Below are 17,321 nucleotides of genomic sequence, written 5' to 3'. Positions count from 1 at the left end.
TGCTGTGTAGCAAGTTATCCCAAAATTAACAGTTTAAAACAAACAGCATATATTTTCTCATGGTTTCTGTGGGTCTGGGGTCCAGGAGTAGCTTAGCTGGGTGCCTCTGGCTCAGAGTTTCTCAGAGGCTGCCGTCAAGGTATCGCTCAGGGCTGCAGTCACTGAAAGACTCTGCTGAGGTGGATCTGCTTCCAGACTCACTCCTGTGTCCGTTGCCAGGCCTGCCTGGTCATGGGCTGCAGACGTCAGTCTGCATCTCCATAGCTGCTTGAGTATTCTCGTGACGTGTAGCTGGTTTCCTCAAGTCCACCATCTAAGAGGGGGAAAGCACATGAGTGTGAGTGAGCATCCAAGGTGGAGGCTGCAGTCCTGTGTCCCTTCTGCTGTCTTCTGTTGGCCACACAGACCACCCCGGTGGACGGGACTGCCCAGGGTGTGAATACCAGGAGAAGGGGAGGCCTGGGAGTGGGCCTTCTTGGAAGGCTGGCTGCCACAGTGTGGATGAGAATTATAACACCCATTCCTCTCCAAAGGGTTTATGTACCATAAATTTAAAAATGAAGCCTCAAGATTCAATTAGCTGGTGGTAGTCATAACTTACCGCCTTCTGGAGCACAAATTGGCAAACCATGGACCTGTGGACAACTTTGTACACAGCCCTTGAGCTAACAGTGGTGGTCTTTCTTAAAAAGAAAAATTTGCTCCTCTAGAGCAAAAATAATATTGTGGATGTAGATATCTTTATTGATATGACAGAAGGTTTTTCAGTAACTGATAAGACTCAAGCACAATATACTTTTGGTTTTCATTTTTGGGCTATGCATATTAATATAGCATTCCTTGCACACCCCTCAAAAAATATCCTCAGTACCCAGCCTTTCTTTTATGTCCTCCAGTTCAGCTCATAGCATCACCTTCCCACCTCCCTGCTGCCCCCATCCTGTGTTCCAAGCTCGAAGCACTGGAGTCATCCGTTACACTACCATTTCCCTCACCTTCCTTTTCTAATTGGCCACCAATTTTGTGAAGACATCAATAGATTATCTTCTCTCCATTTTCTCTGCCTCTGCCCTCATTCAGATCCTCTTTGCAATAAGGGTCCTCTGGGTTCTGGTCTCGGCCTCTCAACAGAGAGAATAACGTGAGGGAGAACACATCGACAAGTGGGGTCATTCGAGTAACCGTATGTGCTAGGTTTTTATTCTCTATAAAATTACTTCTTTTAAATTCCATGATGAATTAATATGAACAGTAACATTCTTATAAAATTTTTTCATAACCAGGTTTTGAAAACCAGGCTAGCTATAGGCAAAACTGGACAATACTCTGGAATATTCGATTGTGCCAAGAAGATTTTGAAACATGAAGGCATGGGAGCTTTTTACAAAGGTTATGTTCCCAACTTATTAGGCATCATACCGTACGCAGGTATAGATCTTGCTGTGTATGAGGTGAGTTTGTGACATTTATTTGAATGTGAAAATGTACCCATCTGTTTGTTGAGTCTGAAAATGTAGTTAAATATTTCTTATTGTTAGAATTTGACTTTATGTAAAAACATACATATATGCCAGGAAACAGTTTGTGACCAAAAGTAGATTCAGGGGTCTGCTATTTGATCTTTCTTTTTCAAGTTTCTTGAATATGAGACTCCATATACCTGTGGTCACTTTTATATTAGATTTCCCTGTGAATTATTTTTATTAGTGAAGAGAGTGATCTCACATTCGGATATAGTTGTTCAGCTTAGAAGGTAGTACTAGGGATTTTTTTGAGGGGAGAAAAAATAAGCAAAAATGGCACGTTTTCTTTGATTTGTTAACATCTGACATTGATAAGGCCAAAAGACTGATATGGATAGCACAGATTCATCCCTTTTACTGACGAAACAGCTCAGACTACAGATCTTGGATCAACCGTGTCACTTAAAGCATTTAATAATTTATGACTCTGACTAACATTTATTGAGCACACACTATGGGCAAGCCACTGGTTAGACGCTGGATCTAGAAATTGAAAGGAGGACTTGGTTTCTGCCTTTAGAAAACTGAAGGTCTAGTGGGGGAGGCAGACGTGCAGACAGCTAACTCACAGTGTGGTTAGTTGAGCTGCGACAGAGGTAGGAAGCCTGGGTAAATTAGGAAGGGTCCCAACCTAGAGCTGAGGGGAGGGGTGGAATGTGTAGTGAAAGCTTCCTTAGAGAACTTTACCTTTTTTTTTTTTTTTACAGTTTTATTAAGATGTAATTCACTTTTGCTCCTATAAAGTATAAAATTCAATGGCTTTGGGCATTTAATTAAAAGTTTAATTTTATAATTGTAAAATATGTATCATGTAAAATTTGCCATTTTAACCATTTTTAAGGGTTTAGTTCCAGGGCATTAATTACATTCACAGTGTTGTGCAACATCACTACTATCTATTTCCGGGTCTTTTTCAGCACCCCAAATATAAACTGTAACAACTATGAAATAATTCCCCCCCTCTTCTCCTTTCAGCTCTTGTTAACATCTCATCTACTTTCTGACTCTCTGTATTTGCCTGTTCTAGTTATTTCATATGAGTGGAATCATGCAATATTTGTCCTTTTTTGTCTGGCTTATTTCACTCAGCATGTTTTCAGGGTTCATTATTGTGTAGCATGTATCAGAATTTCTTTTCTTTTTATGGCTGAATAGTATACCATTGTATGTATATATATCCCCATTTTGTGTATCTGTTCATCTGTTGATGAACGTGTGGGTTGTTTCTACCTTTTGGCTACTGTGGGTATGGCTGTGCTTTCAATTGCTTTGGGTATATTCCTAGGTGTAGAACAGCGGGATCATACGGTAATTCTGTTAAGCTTTTTGAGGAACTGTTAAACTGTTTTGCATAGCAGCTGCACCCTTTCATTCCCTGCACAAGAGTTCTAATTTCTCTACATCTTTGCTAATACTTGATGGTTTCTGGGGTTTTTTTGTTTTTTGTTTTTTTGGTGAGTTTTTTTGGTAGTGGCTTCCTCACAGGTATGAATCAAAAGCATTATCTAGTTATTTTGATTTTAATTTTTCTGATGATAAGTGACATTGAGCATCTTTTCATATGCTTGTTCATTTACTTATCTTTTTTGGGAGAAATATCTATCCAAGACCTTTGTCAATTTATAATCATTTTTTTAAATTGTTTTTGAGTTATAGGAGTTCTTCACGTATTTAGGATATTAACCCTAATCAAATATATGATTTGCAAATGTATTCTCCCATTCTATAGATTGCCTTTATATTCTGTTGATTGTTTCCTTTGCTGCACAGAAATTTTTAAGTTAGTGAAGCCTATATGTCTGTTTTTGCTATTGTTGCCTGTACTTTTGGTGTCATTTCCAAGAAACTGTTGCCAAATCCAATGTCCTGAAGCTTTTATGCTATGTAGGATTAGGTCTTATGTTTATGTCTTTAATCCATTTTGAGTTAGTTTTTTTATATATGTATAAGATAATAGTACAGCTTTATTCTTTTGCATGCAGATATCCAATTTTCCCAGCACCATTTCTTAGAAAGACTGTGCTTTCCCTAGTGTATAGTCTTGGCACTCTTGTTGAAGATCGTTTGGACATACTTTCAATAGTATTTCTGAGCTCTGTTTTGTTCCATTGAGCTATGTATCTCTCTTTATGCCAGTACCACACCGTCTTGCTTACTGTTGCTTTGTAGTGTATATTGAAATCAGAAACTGTGAAGCCTCCAATTTTATTCTTCTCTTCTGAGATTATTTTGGCTATACTCGGCACCCTTGAGATTCTGTATGAATTTTAGGCTGGTTGAGATTTGAATAGGGATTGCATTCAATCTGTATATTGCTTTGTGTGTAGTGTTTTAGTATACTTGGGCTACCAGAAGGAAATACAGTGTTTCCCACATATCAGCATATGGTTTTATACTTAAAATATTTTATAGTTAAAAGATGGATTAGCACATATATTTTATACCATTTCTCTCAGCTATTGCCTTCTAATGGAAGTATAGGGACCTAGGATAATAGGGAAAAAAGCGTGGCCTGGGGGTCAGTATACTTGATTCTGTATCCACTGATACTAGTTTTCCTCATTTCTGAAATCAGAAGAATAGCTCCACCTCAGAGCTTTTGTAAAAGGCCTAAATGAAAAAACATGTGTAAAGTACAAAATTACATACAATTAGTAGTATATTACTCTTATTAATACTCTTCAGAAGAAATGAGCAGCCAGTGCAGACTTCCTGTGTTCTGAATCCCCCGTGGCTCATCCACCCCTCTGCAGGGCTGCTGCTCTTGGGACTGTACTGCCAATCTTGCAGAAATGTGGCCTGCCTCTCATAAGGACAAGAGCAGCTGGGAAATGTTCATGTTGTGTGAAAGCAGCTATAAAATTACTTGTTCATTATTTTTCTTCTTTTCTGTTTCTCTGGCAGCTCTTGAAGTCCTATTGGCTAGATAATTTTGCTAAAGACTCTGTCAACCCTGGAGTCATGGTTCTGCTGGGATGTGGCGCTTTATCCAGCACCTGTGGTCAGCTGGCCAGCTACCCCTTGGCTTTGGTGAGAACATGCATGCAGGCTCAAGGCGAGTTTCTGATGAAAGAGGGACGGTGGTAAACGTGCCGCATTAGTGACATGCTTCTGGAACTTCATTTTCTGGTGAGACAGCAGAGTGTGGTTGTAAGATAGTGTTTCTTAACTTTTTTTTCCTGATTGTCTTCCTAAGGAATCTTTTTAGAAATTCTTTTCCTAATCACTCCCTTTTCATGAAATTTTAATACCATAGGTGCACTGCACATATGCATATATGTACATAATTCATAAACAGAGTACGATTTTGTTGCCTGTGCTGAGAATACATGTTTTAAGAGTATAACCTTTAGTATCTAGATGGTTCAGATTCTTGCCCTGAACTACTTTGGATTTTCACTTTCTCCTCTGTAAATGGGAATGAAAACCATGTAATAGTGTAAGAATTAGCAACAATATATGTAAAGCACCTGGCCTTTGTTGAATTCTTGGTAAATGGTGGCTGGAATTATTTCTTATTACTGGACCCTACAGCTTTTGGACTGTGATCCTTGCCTGTGTGACACTGTCTCCTCCCTGGGCCTTGAATACAGTACACCCTCCTGGCTCTCCTGCCATCTCATTGATTATTCTCTTTTCTTATGATTTCCTGGCCTTTATTGCTATTTTAAAGTATCCATTCTGTGCCTTTCTTTCCTTTGTTGCTCCTTCTACCTTGGCCATTGTCACTCACCCACTGTCATTTCTTTAAATAGTCCACCTGGGCATCTGCAATTATTTCTTCAACCCGTCTTCTAAGCACCCAACTACCCATTCCCTAACCAAGCAGTCAGTCTTTAATTAACGAATATTTCCTGAGCCACTGTTGGGTGCTGGACACTCTGCCGGATGCTAGGGTGAGAGCAGTCCTCAGGTCAGGTGTGGCCCCTGCCATGGGGGAGTGGAGACACACACTCAGCAAGCAAACACCCTCATTAAGCCCCTTCCCTCGGGGGGAGGGGCACTGAGCAAGGGCTTCCAGCCTTGTCTGGGAGCCGCAGAATGTTGTCATTGAAGCTGAGCCTGGAAAGGCAAGTGGGAGTTAGCTGGGCAACTGGGGCGAGGGGGTGTGGGTAAGAAAGAGCCTTCCAGCCTGAGGAAAAGCATATGTGAAGGCACTGAGGCAGGAGAAAATGGGCACGCCAGAGGAGCTGAAAGGAGGCCATATGGCTGGAGAGGAAGAGGCCAAGTACTAAACTAAACATTCATGTGTATTCTCTCATTTAACCATCACAACCATCTTTGGGGTCGACACTAATATTACGTCCATTTTGCATATGGATAACTGGGGCGAAAAGAGATTAAGTAACTTCCCTAAGATTATGCATTTATGCATTTGGGTAACTAGCAGAGCCAGACTTCAAATCCAGCCTGTCTGATTGAAAGCATTGCCTAACCAGTCGTCTCCTCCCACCTGCTGACTCCTGTTCCGTGTCTTGGGTGGCTGATAAGTGTGTTGTTTCTGAAGCCGGGGTCTGATCATTTTATTCCTGTTCAGAAGTCTTTGTGACTCTTCAGTATCTTCAGAATAAATTCTGAAATTCTTGGTGGGATGCCTTTAATAATCTGGCCCACTCGACTTTTCTCGCCGCGCCTCCATTTCCTCACCCTTCTGTCGCCCTCCCGCGGCCAGCCCCTCTGGCGGGAGTCATCACCGCCTCCTGCAGGGAGTGGTGACCCGGTAGCCCAGTGTTTCTGCCCTCGTCTGCTGCTCCGGCAACACCGTTTTCCCTTCCTCTCCTTCTTGCCTATTGAGGTCATTTTCAAGGACCAGGGACCCTGTATTTTCCTCTTCTCCCCAAAGTGTTCCCCAACTCCCCTTACTTCCCAAGATCGAACTGTCTGCCCTCAACACTTGGCTAATGGTTGGGGGTGGGGGTGCTGGCAGGGTGAGATGGTAGAGAGCACATGAGCTTTGGAGCAGAAAGACCATCAGCTCTCAGCTCTCCCACTTGCTAGCCAAGTGTGTTAGGTAAGTGTCTGCATCTTTGTAAGCCTCCAATTCCTCATTTATAAAACAATATATAATAATACTTGTTATTGGTATATAAAGTAATTAGCCCAATATCTAGCACATAGTAATATTACACTCAACAAATAACTGTTATTCCCACCATTATCATAATCAGGGCACCCACTATTAGGTGCCATACAAGGACAGTCATAAAGGGGTACTTTCTTGGGCCCCTTGGAATATGTTTTATTCTTTCATTGTATTCTAGCATATCATTCTGAATCATAATGTGAATGGTAACAAATACACAAATCATAATGTGTATAATAACCAAACATGCTTGAAGATTAAATTAACCTGTTTTCTCTCTTATTTCCTAGCCATGGTAGAAGGAACGCCACAGGTGAACATGGGGCCTCTTTTGACGAATAGTTTTCAAAGAAGGAATACCGGGACTTGACAGAGGCATCACCCCAAACTTCATGAAAGTGCTCCCTGCTGTAGGCATTAGCTATGTGGTTTATGAAAATATGAAACAAACTCTAGGAGCAACCCAGAAATGACATGTTGAATTTTTTTTGCTTTAGCCACATTATTGAAACTTTCAGCAGTCTCTGAATTATGACTTTTTCTCCTAGAATTGCTACAAGTCTCTGGCAAAAGGAGTCCTACTTTTTTCAGAAAAGGGAAGAGCAGATCAATGATCACTTCAGACATTTGGGCTCAATTTTATATGTACAGAAATGTTAAAAATCACAAAGTTGTGTTTTATCTTTTTTCTTATTTGTCCTTTTCACAAATCCCTACACTGAATCCTAAATCTAACAAATATACAGCTTGAATTAAATTTGTTTTGTGTGGTAGGATTATAGACCATTAATCTTTATTTTGGTTGATTCAAGTTTATGCCAGTTCCTTTAAACTTAAGTGTCTTAAAAACAGAATGACTAGAAAATAGAAAACCTTGAAACTCAAATTGCTTTATGTATTTTGAATGTCTTCATAGACTTATTAAAATTTTATTGTAGAACCAGTAATAAAAAAATCATTGCATGAAAGTATACTTCACAGCAGCCAAACAACTAATAAAACGTACATCTTTACCTTTCTTTAAGTCAAATAAGAACATACGTGGCAAAGGTTTAAGGCATGTGAACACCCGAGTCCATTCATACTACTTTTGTGTGAGGTGCAGTGATAAAATGGCAGCGGGTCTGTCTCCGCTACTGCTGTGCTGTGGTTTGGTTCCTGGGCTGATACACTCATGGTCAGTCTGTTACTCTTATGTTATCAACACAAAGCCCTTTATTCTGTTATTGCTTTGAAAAATATCAGGAAACAAAACCCTTTTACTTCTATCAGTGTCTGAAGAGCATCTCTCTTTTCTTTGTCCCTTTTTCCTGCTTGAATCAGATTCTGTTTTAATCGCCAAGTCTTCAAGGACCCTTCTTGGTTATCTGAAATTTCTTGATTACCTGAGTGGGTTGATTACAGGTGAGTGACATTATCATTTCCCCCTCACTATCCAGTTTCTTTGAGCCTGCAATTTTCAATTTGGGCATACAAACCTAGGACAATAGTACGTATTAATAGTAGCCTATAATAATCATATATGTTAGGTACCTATGTTTAATGAAAGGCCCAATTTATAAACATTGTACATATATACTCTCTCTTACCCCACGTTTTAGGAACATGTTATGATAGATGCAACCTAATTTATACTATCAATATCATGTTTTTATTTTATTAAAGTCATCTTTGTAGTCAACTATCTTTTCTGATTTGTGTGACTAGGACTTAGAAAAACATTTATTATTTGAAATTATTCTTATTAGTTCCTAAACTTGTAATTTCTAGTAATTTCTGATTTAAATTGCCAACATTTTAATGACAATCTAGTGACATAATAGGCATTTATTCTGTTTGAACCTACCTCTTAACGTTTTCTGAACCAAAGAGAAGTGTTGGATTTGTATTTGTGAAACATATTCTAAAATGTAGTTTTTATTGTATTAGCTATGCCTGATAAATGTCTCACTATTTTTATGATACAACTGATAAGCATGGGACTCTATTTTCAGGGCTGTTTGTACTTTTGAGTAATACATAAATGACAAGGTGCATGATTTTTTTACTCAAAAATTTTGGCATGAATAACTGAAATTTCAAGCTACTGAAAAAATAGTCATTGTTCATTATGAAGTAAAATTGTTTGCTAATTAACATTTATAAGGTATGTATGTGATTTATCTGTGCATCTTGTATGTTTTGAGAAAAATGATCTTGTATCTTTTGAAAAGAGCCTGGAGTTGAAGATAGCTTTATTTCTGGCATTTTTGCATTTGCATCCCTTTATATTAAAAAAGTACATGTATGTTTGTTTTTAAAATGACTTGTCTCCTCATTTCTAAGAAATAGTATAACTGACGCAAAAAGAAACCTGTGTCATACAGGTCACGTCACTGGCAGTAGTTTGAGTAATATTTTTCACATCTGACTCCATATAGTCTTTCCAAATATTTTGGCTTTTCCTGAAGTCATAGCAGTTGTTGTCTCTATCATACATTTTGGCATAAGAAGGTGGTTTTTGTGATATCACAAGTCCACACTTATAATTACAGTTACATCCCTGGGGGTTCACATCATCAAGGAGAATCCAAAATCGCAGGATTTATTGGCACATCTTGGTGAAATATCAGTTTTCCTGGAAGTTGTGGGAGGCAAAAGTTAAGTAAGTTTAAGTGGTAAGTAATATAAAAGTTTTTTTATAATGCAGATTACAAGTAAGTACAAAATATATTAAAAACAAAGTGAAATAAAACTTAAAACCACAAAGGAAATGTCTGTGTTTTAACTAGAATGCCACCCAAACTCCAGGGGTAACATATCGGCCCTCCTCTGCCCTCAGGAACCCTTTGTTAGAAAAATGCTGCCAGACTTACATCTTGCCTCTTAGTCTTTCATCTGCATCAAGAGAATAACCTTCATTTGAACAGGGATTGTATTTTACACTATTCTGCTCAAGCTTTACAACAGGTCCCATGTATAAAAGTGTGGTATGATTTCCATATCCCTGAAAGGAATTTTGCCAGCCCTTTTGTTCTCATGGAATTTTTTTTTTTTTGAGAAGAGCACCAAAGGGGTAATGATATTTTTAGAGGGGGGCAACCAGCAGCGCTCCCCTCCCTCCTTTGCCAGGCTCTGTCGTGGGAGGCGGGTGGGGCGGGCTGCTCACTCAGGGCACTCCGGGAGAGCACGCCCTGCTGTTTGCTCAGGTCCGCGCTGCCTGGGCTGACCCACTGCTGCCCTCTGACCACAGGGCAATTGGAGACTCTGCTCACAGCCCTCCGGCAGGTGTGGGGAGGCTTTCTGGCTCTTGTGTTTTCTCGGTGGATGAGCAGGTTCTCCGGGTGTCAGCGGGCCCCCATGCCCTGTACTCGGTTGCTCAGCCAGAGCCGCTATTGCGCCTTTTGCTGTGAAAGCAGAAGCACCCGTGTCAGGACCACCTGCGAGTTTTTTCCCTAAGTATTTATGTTCTCATTTGTTCTTTCAGTGAGATGTGTATGAAACACTATGTGCTAGACGCTTTGAGGTGCCAAGGGCACTGCAGTGAACAAAACAGCACCTTTCCTCACAGAGCTTGTCTAGTAGGGAGACAGGCAGTAGGCACACTAAGTGAAAGCTGCCATATTCATGTCAGGTGGCGACAGGTGCAGACGCAGTGTTGGAGCTGCAGTCTGACGGAAGGCAGGCCTCGCCGAGAAGGTGCTGTTTGAGTGAATTCTGAAGGTGCTCCTTATGGGGACGGCCGGTGGTGGCTCGGAGGGCATTCCAGGCCAAGGGACCATCCAGCGGCCAGTGTGGCTGGAGTGGGGTAAGCTGGAGGGAAGGGAGGAAGCCCTGAAGCCCGAGAGGGCCTCTGCGGGGCACCCGAGCCGAGCATTTCTCCATTTCTCGGCCTCCAGTGCTGCAGTAGCCGCAGTTTCTTGGTGACGTTTCCCATCCAGGATTCAGATGTGTCTCTGGGAGTGGGAGACTCAATACCAAGAACAGCACTTGCCTTTTCTGGTAACTGTATATAATGACAAGCAGAATAGTTTTCTGCTGTCCCAACATGTTGCCCTTTCCCCAGGTAGCATGTATTTTGGCACTCTACATCTCTCCGCTTTCTGGGGAGAATTTTAATTTTTAAAAAGAAAAGTTGACTTAGTTAACATCTTTCTAGATACTTTCCTAGTAATCACAGAGAACTTTAATTTTGGCAAACTAACAAGGTTATCAGTGCCCTCACTCCTCTGATCACCTTGTATCTGCCCAGCATTTGCTTGTTTATAATGTATATATGAACTGTGCAATATTGGAAACAATCTTTTTACTTATTTATTTGTTAGTTGATATTGTACCGCTTTGAATTCACTTTCACAAAGTCAGGATAATAGTAACAAAGAAGTGATTTGTATTTTGTTACTCTTGAATAAGGTGCTGGTGTCGAATGATTTTAAAGCATTCGAAGATACTCTATCAAACCTAAGTTTATTGCAGACCCTTGGTATTCGCTAGTCAGTTATGTTTTCTGAGTTTACATTTGTCTTTATACCAGTTCAACAACACAGTCATGGCCACGAGCTCAGGATGAATTAGCCTAAATTTCAGTACCTGTAATCAATGTTGGCTGCAGATATGCATCACTCAGCCCCCACGGGAGATCCCACATGTACATTACTTAGCCAGCTGGTATGTGCAAAAAACATGGCATTTCCTAATTTCAAGGCAGCTTAAATCCAGTGGGAAGCTCTTAGACCACCCAGTTTATGCCCTCGACCTGGGGTCTTGGATCCTCTGCACACTGGTCTCGGCCCACCAGTCACTGCTGAGGCGCTCTTTGTTCCAGCCAGCATGGTCTCTCGGCCCCAATGGCTGTGCTGTTCGTGGCATGGGGCTAGTTGGTAGGATGTGGGATATCTGTGCCTGGCGTCTGGCCTTTCCATTCTGAAGGAGTGAGGAGCCGAATACAAATCTCTCTTAATTTTGGACCCACTAACCTTTGTTTCCTTCCCAGCCTCTGGGTTCAGCCCTTTTTCTCTTTGCTCTTAATAGCACTTCTCTTCCCCCTGGACCCCCAGCATCCTCTCTGCAGGTAACTTAGATGTTTGCAAAAGATATAAGAGTCTTTGATTCAAAGTGATTTCTGGTGACTGTGGCTGCACACAGGAGCTCTGTGTCCGGTTGCCAGACTCTGCATTTCTTTGCTTCCTCAGGAGAAACTCCAGCCACTGGGGCTTACTTGGCTGCCCGTGTGACCAGTGTTGCCCCAAACTGGTGACCTGGGGCTCCCTTCTCCCTGGCTCCCACTTCTGCACTGGGGTCTGGCTCCAGGCACCCACAGTGGCAGCTGGTGTGCTGACGTGCTCTTTCCTGGCTCCCTTCCCTGCCTCATCCTCCCTCTGCAACCTGCCCATGAATCCTTGTCTTGGGGTGAGCTTCTGAGGGAGCCCAGATGAAGGCAGCCCACCGCCACCAGGTCTAGCTACAGGAGCTAGCTAGCGGCAGGAGCATTTTGTTTAAGGAGATTAGGTTGGAAAAAGCCAAAAGCAGTAGCTAACAGACTAACTACAAGTATTTACCTTGGGGAACAGGACTAGAGGCGGGAAGGGGTGGGCCAGGGGACGGAGGCCTTTGTAAGATACCTGGGCATGAGCCACTTTAATGGAAAGTAGATCATTTAAGACATAAAGCAAACTAGAAATGTGTGACCAAATCAACAGGGAGCATGGATACCTCAGAGTGGCCTAGCCTGGGCGCCATTTCCTAATCCCTTAACTTTACTTGAACATGTTAGTAGTTTTTGAACAACCATAAACTGAGATAGATTTCACATCTGAGCCGATGAAAACGTTCTCTGTATAGAAATTGTATACAACTTGAACCATAATGGGGGATAAGTATACTCCCACCTTGTGTTCTCACCATTGTTTAGGAAAAGACACACAGAATAAATATATTGATAATCACTAGAAATGAGATGGGATTTGTTAAGTAAAACGTGGCATTACTTTCTGAAGAGGCATTTTCTGTAGCTCACTACTGTGCAGTTTTCATGCATACAAAGGAACCTTTTGAGTTTTGGGTTTGAGTATTGTTTGCTGCTGTTGAGCATCCTCTTGAGACCACAGCCCAGGACTCCAGGCGCGGTTCCTTGGTGGCCTTAATGCACTGGCACCGAACTGCCATTCCGAGTAACCGCCGTGGCCTCCGTCTTCCACTAGGTAGCAGACTTCTCCCAGCTCTGCACGGCAGGCGCCCGGAAAGGAACACAAGCCTCTCAGCTCTGCTTCCTCTGTTTGGCTCTCCTGGAAAATCACTGGGGTGCTGCGGGCCAGATTTAGATTTCCTGCACAGACCGTCATTGCCTTGGTTAGAGGAGGGAAGGTAGGGTTGGCTGGTTAGCATTCCAAGAGGAGGTGACAAAGACCCTTGATACGCAGCACTGAAGAGAAAGGCTTGTTCTTGTTTGTTTGTTTTTTTGACAATTTTTGATAAATAGAAAAATTCCCTGTTTTATAAGACAAATTAGAAATGAGTGAAATAAACAAGTGTTACCAGTCACATACAGAGTTACAGCTAAATGTTCGGATAACATTGTGATCAGAGAAGATATTTTGTGATATTTGTTTTCATAGTGTGATTAACATTTTATCATTTGTTTAAAATATTTTGAAAAATGTACTCATGATTTAAGGTTGAAGTACAAGGGTTGGTAAAGTAAGTGTAAAAATAAAATAAAACAAAGTAAAATGCACCACAAAATTGAGTTTGCTTCATTCTCTTTTAGGGATTTTTTCAAACAAGAACTTGTTTTCATTGATTTTGCACTCCGGTCAACATGTTTTAAAAGAAGTGCAATTCAGGTTTCAGGTGGCATATCCCTTGAACAATAAGCATCTGAGGAAGAATTTAATAGGAAAATCAAGCAACTCTGTCCATATTTTAGGGTTAACCGGGAATAGTCTTTAATTCCAGTAAACAGGTAGAAACATTTATAAATTTTGATCAGAGAAAAATAGGAATTAGGATGAAGAAGAGAAATGTTAGGTTCTAATTTGATGGCAGAGCCCCCCTCCCAGGGCCCACAAACTCCTTACCTGCTCTCCCAGCTCCTCTGCCTCCTACTTCCCCACCCACCGGTGCCTGAGAGTCCTTTGCAGGATCATTCTCTGCTTCCCAATTGTCTCTTTCCCCTTGTTTGTAACTGGAAACCCATGAGGAGCCTGTAAACCACAGCCTCAAGGCCTTTGGAGGAAAAAGGAGTGAAAATTGAAAAAGAAAATTGAAAGTCAAGGTGATAAAAACTGGCCTTGTTAAATTGTTAAACTCCTTCAACCCTGCCTAAAACTGAGATGAGCTCTTCAGCTCATGTCCCTCAAAATTCACAGAAAAATGTCTGTGCTTAAAAAACAAACACAGAGAGGAACCAGACCTGAGATCTGGTGATTTCCAGCCAATGTATAGCCAGTGGTAGGATTTCCTTGCCAAATGATCAATATTTAAAACAAAGATTCTTATAAAAATGAGTCAGAAAAGATTATAAAAGATTAAAATTATAAGGTTCATTCAAGAGGATAGATAACACATTGACACAGCCTCCCACTTTTAATTATTGTTTAACTTGGAGATGTTGTTTTTAGTGTGTGATACTGTGGAGAGAGTGAAGGTTCCTGTGGGCAGGATTCTCACCTGGCCCTGGTCAGCTTGCTCACTGCACACGTGTGGGCAGCACAGAGGCTGGAGTGGTGGCAGCGCTGAGGACAGGGGCTGAGACAGCTGCGGGGGCAGAGAGGCCCAGAGGCAGAGACCAGCTTGCTGCCTGCAGACTCACTCTGAGTGGACAAAATTCTAGTGATTGACCTGCCACCGTGGTAGTAAAGTTGGGTATAACCCCTTTCATTACAAGAATGTTCTGTCATTTTTCTGTCTCATTAAATCCATAGCAAACTTGTCCTGGGGCTGAAAGGAGCTGACAAGACAGATACTGATTCTGAAATCTACTTGATATTTAAACACTGGTGTGGGGAAGTTGGGGTTCCTATGGCCAGGATCCTCACTGAAGTTAAACCACCTGATGATGTAACTGGCCTGTTGCTAGGCTACCACTTCCACACCTTTAGGCAATAAGCTATTATTGCACTTTATAGAGCTCGGCCCAGAGGGAGATGCTAGTGCTTGACCTACTGCTGGGAGAACAAGCCAGGTAGTGAACCCTTTCACCCCAAAGAACATTTTGCTGTCATTTCTTTGGTCGCATTGAATCCATAGTGAATTTGCCCAGGTCTGAAACCCACTGGCAAGACAACTGGGTAATACTAATGATTTTCATGAGTTTCTCCTTATTTTTAAGCTCTACTACAGTGGTTCAAAAACTTAGCAGTACATTAGAACCATCTGGGTCAGGCCCAGGAATGGCTTTTAAAAATTTTAGGCCATACCCCACACCAACTGACAGAAAGCTCTGGGGGTGTAATATGGATACCAGACTTTTTTAAAGTCCCCTCCTAGGGTCTCCAGTGTGCAGCCAAGGTTGAGGACCATTGTGAACTGGTTTCCTTGTGACCGCTGCATTTAAATGACATTAATGGTTGAGATGAAAGGACTTTTAAGTAAAGGGCAATATTCTCCAGTGCCCTTCTGTGTGGAGGAGGTCAGGAAGCAGAGCTGACAGGATTTGTTGACAAATTAGATGGAGTTTTAAAAGAAATTGTTGAGTCAAGGATGACTGTAAGTTTTTGACTTAAGAGATAAAATGACGAAGCTGCCTTCCTTATAGGAAGACGGCATGAATACCAAAAAGGTGGGGCTGAGGGGGAGGTGGAGAATTGGGTTTGGGCCATAGGAAAGTCAAGATGCCTACGAGATACTCTAGACAAAAATTCAAGAAGGCCGTTTCTGAAATTCAGGGGAGAGGCCCAGGCTAAATACACACACTTGGGAGTTATCAGCGTCTGGATAGTATTTAAAGACGAGAGATGAGATGATTATCTAAGGAGTAAGTCTAACTGAGGGGGAGAAGATAGAGGATGAACCTGAGCACCCCCAGCAAGGGGTTGAGAAAGAAGCAGTGGAGGTGAGTGGGAGCGCCAGCGGTGAGGCAGGAGGAAGACCCGGACCGCGGGATGAGCTGAGAGACTCCGGGTGAGCTGAGGACCGAGCGGACCCTTTCCTGCACCCCGTGGCGCCTGCCGGGATGGAGAGAAGCAGGTGACGGGGAGGACGGCCCTGCCCTAGCACACTCAGTTTCCACAGCAGCATTTGACGTCCCAGACGTGTGCACAGAGACAGCAGACGGCTTGACTCACCCACGGCTTGGCTGGGCAGGGGCCGTGGAAGCACAGGGAGGAGAGAGGAAATTGTGAACACTGGGAGTTAGGACCTTGGACCAAAGCAGAGTGAGGCGGGAAGAGGGCTGATGCGCAGAGAAGGGAATGGGTTGATGTCCTAAAGAGTTTGAAGAACAAGAATGGTGGGAATGACCGATAGACCAGGAGGAGAGAGGTTGGGCCAGGCAGAGATTTGGAGTTGTAAATCTGGTGGAGAACAGTTCAGGTGAGGACGATCTCGGTGACCCGCTGCCTGGAGATGAATGAATGAGAGGGAGTAACCAGAGTATGGGGAGAAAATGTTGCCCATGCGGGGTCTACGTGGCCAGGTGGCGGTACTAGTGGTGGAGCAGGGATTTAATGAGGCGGTGCCTGTGGGGAGGACGGTCTAGAGGTGATCACGGAGGAGCTCACACGTCCCACCTCCCACCCCCGGTGGCCAGGGGCATCCTCACCGGAGACGGAGGTTTAGCAGGAAAGGGGAGGATGGGAGAGGCTGGGTGTGCAAATCTTCATGGGCTAAGTAAGGTTTGAGGGAAGCTTACAAGGTGGGGGGGGGGGAGGATCTAAAATGTGTAAATATGACAGGTGACAATGACGGGTGGCAGCTTGAGGAGTTGGCGCCTGCAGCCTCCCTCCCCTGCCAGGCTGGGCTCCCCGAGGTCTGCACTCCCAGGGGTGCTCCGCTCCTCTGTGGCCTGCGGCGGAGCACTGCGTGCTGGCCGGGGCTGTAGGAGTGGGGGGAGGAGGCAGATCTGGGGGGTTCCATCCCAAGGGGACAGAAGTCCAGGCTGAATCATTGATCCACGTCACTAGGAAAGCGCGGGGGCCGGGGTACAAACCCTAACTGTAAGCACGAGGGGGAACCTGGAAACTGGGTGGGACGATGGTGGGGTGGGCGAGCAGGAGGGGGCTGGGAGCTTCCTGGAGGCAGAGCAGGGGCCTGCCTTTTGTGCGGTGACTTTTTAAATCAGTCCCAGTGAAGTCTAGCGTGCGTGGGTGTGGGTCACCTACAAGGGCAGGAATAGAATGAGCTGAAGGTTGAGAGGAAGGCAGGATTTCAGGGAGGGTTATGTAGTAGTTACTACACAATGACAGAATTGGAAACAATGAAAAGAAATTAAACTTTGTAAACCATAGTGCTTTTTGAATCAAGAATAGCCAATTAGGCTGTTTTGTTATGTAATATTTCATTCATTGAGTCACTGAATTACCTCTGGCTGTATGCACTGTTTCCATGAAGTTAATTTTTATTTCATTATGAAAGAATAAATCAAATCTCATGTCCGCATGGCTATCTACGGGAAAAGGGGCTTGAACCAAACGTCTTTCCATGGTGTAATATTTTTGGTTTCAACTTACTAAAGAAGAGGAGCCTGAGGGATAAGAAATGAGGTCAGGCTTTGCCTTTCCATTGAAAGTACATAAATA

The 17,321-nt window shown here is 42.8% G+C and overlaps 1 protein-coding gene across 7 annotated transcripts in view; it reads left to right on the top strand.

The window, feature by feature from the left end:
* The window catches only part of LOC108388365 (mitochondrial adenyl nucleotide antiporter SLC25A24-like), a 109,827-nt gene extending 93,144 nt beyond the window's left edge, over positions 1-16,683 (top strand). The window contains exons 10-15 of one of the 7 annotated variants that reach the window (XR_012130251.1): positions 1,284-1,451; positions 4,428-4,578; positions 6,897-7,016; positions 7,930-8,010; positions 9,141-10,393; positions 12,786-16,683. Coding sequence is in view for 5 of the 7 variants with exons in the window: in XM_073234336.1 (XP_073090437.1) it covers positions 1,284-1,451; positions 4,428-4,578; positions 6,897-6,976 (399 nt within the window). In the remaining 2 variants the exon portion in view is untranslated. Of the gene's footprint in view, positions 1-1,283; positions 1,452-4,427; positions 4,653-6,896; positions 8,909-9,140; positions 10,394-12,785 lie in introns of those variants that run through there. The other 6 variants (XR_012130252.1, XM_073234336.1, XM_073234335.1 and 3 more) reach the window with 6 other exon arrangements.
* Positions 16,684-17,321: the final 638 nt, after the last annotated feature.

The sequence above is a fragment of the Manis javanica genome, chromosome 4, assembly GCF_040802235.1.
Source record: "Manis javanica isolate MJ-LG chromosome 4, MJ_LKY, whole genome shotgun sequence".
In the NCBI taxonomy this organism is placed as follows: domain Eukaryota; kingdom Metazoa; phylum Chordata; class Mammalia; order Pholidota; family Manidae; genus Manis; species Manis javanica.
This window is presented reverse-complemented; position numbering and strand designations above follow the sequence as displayed.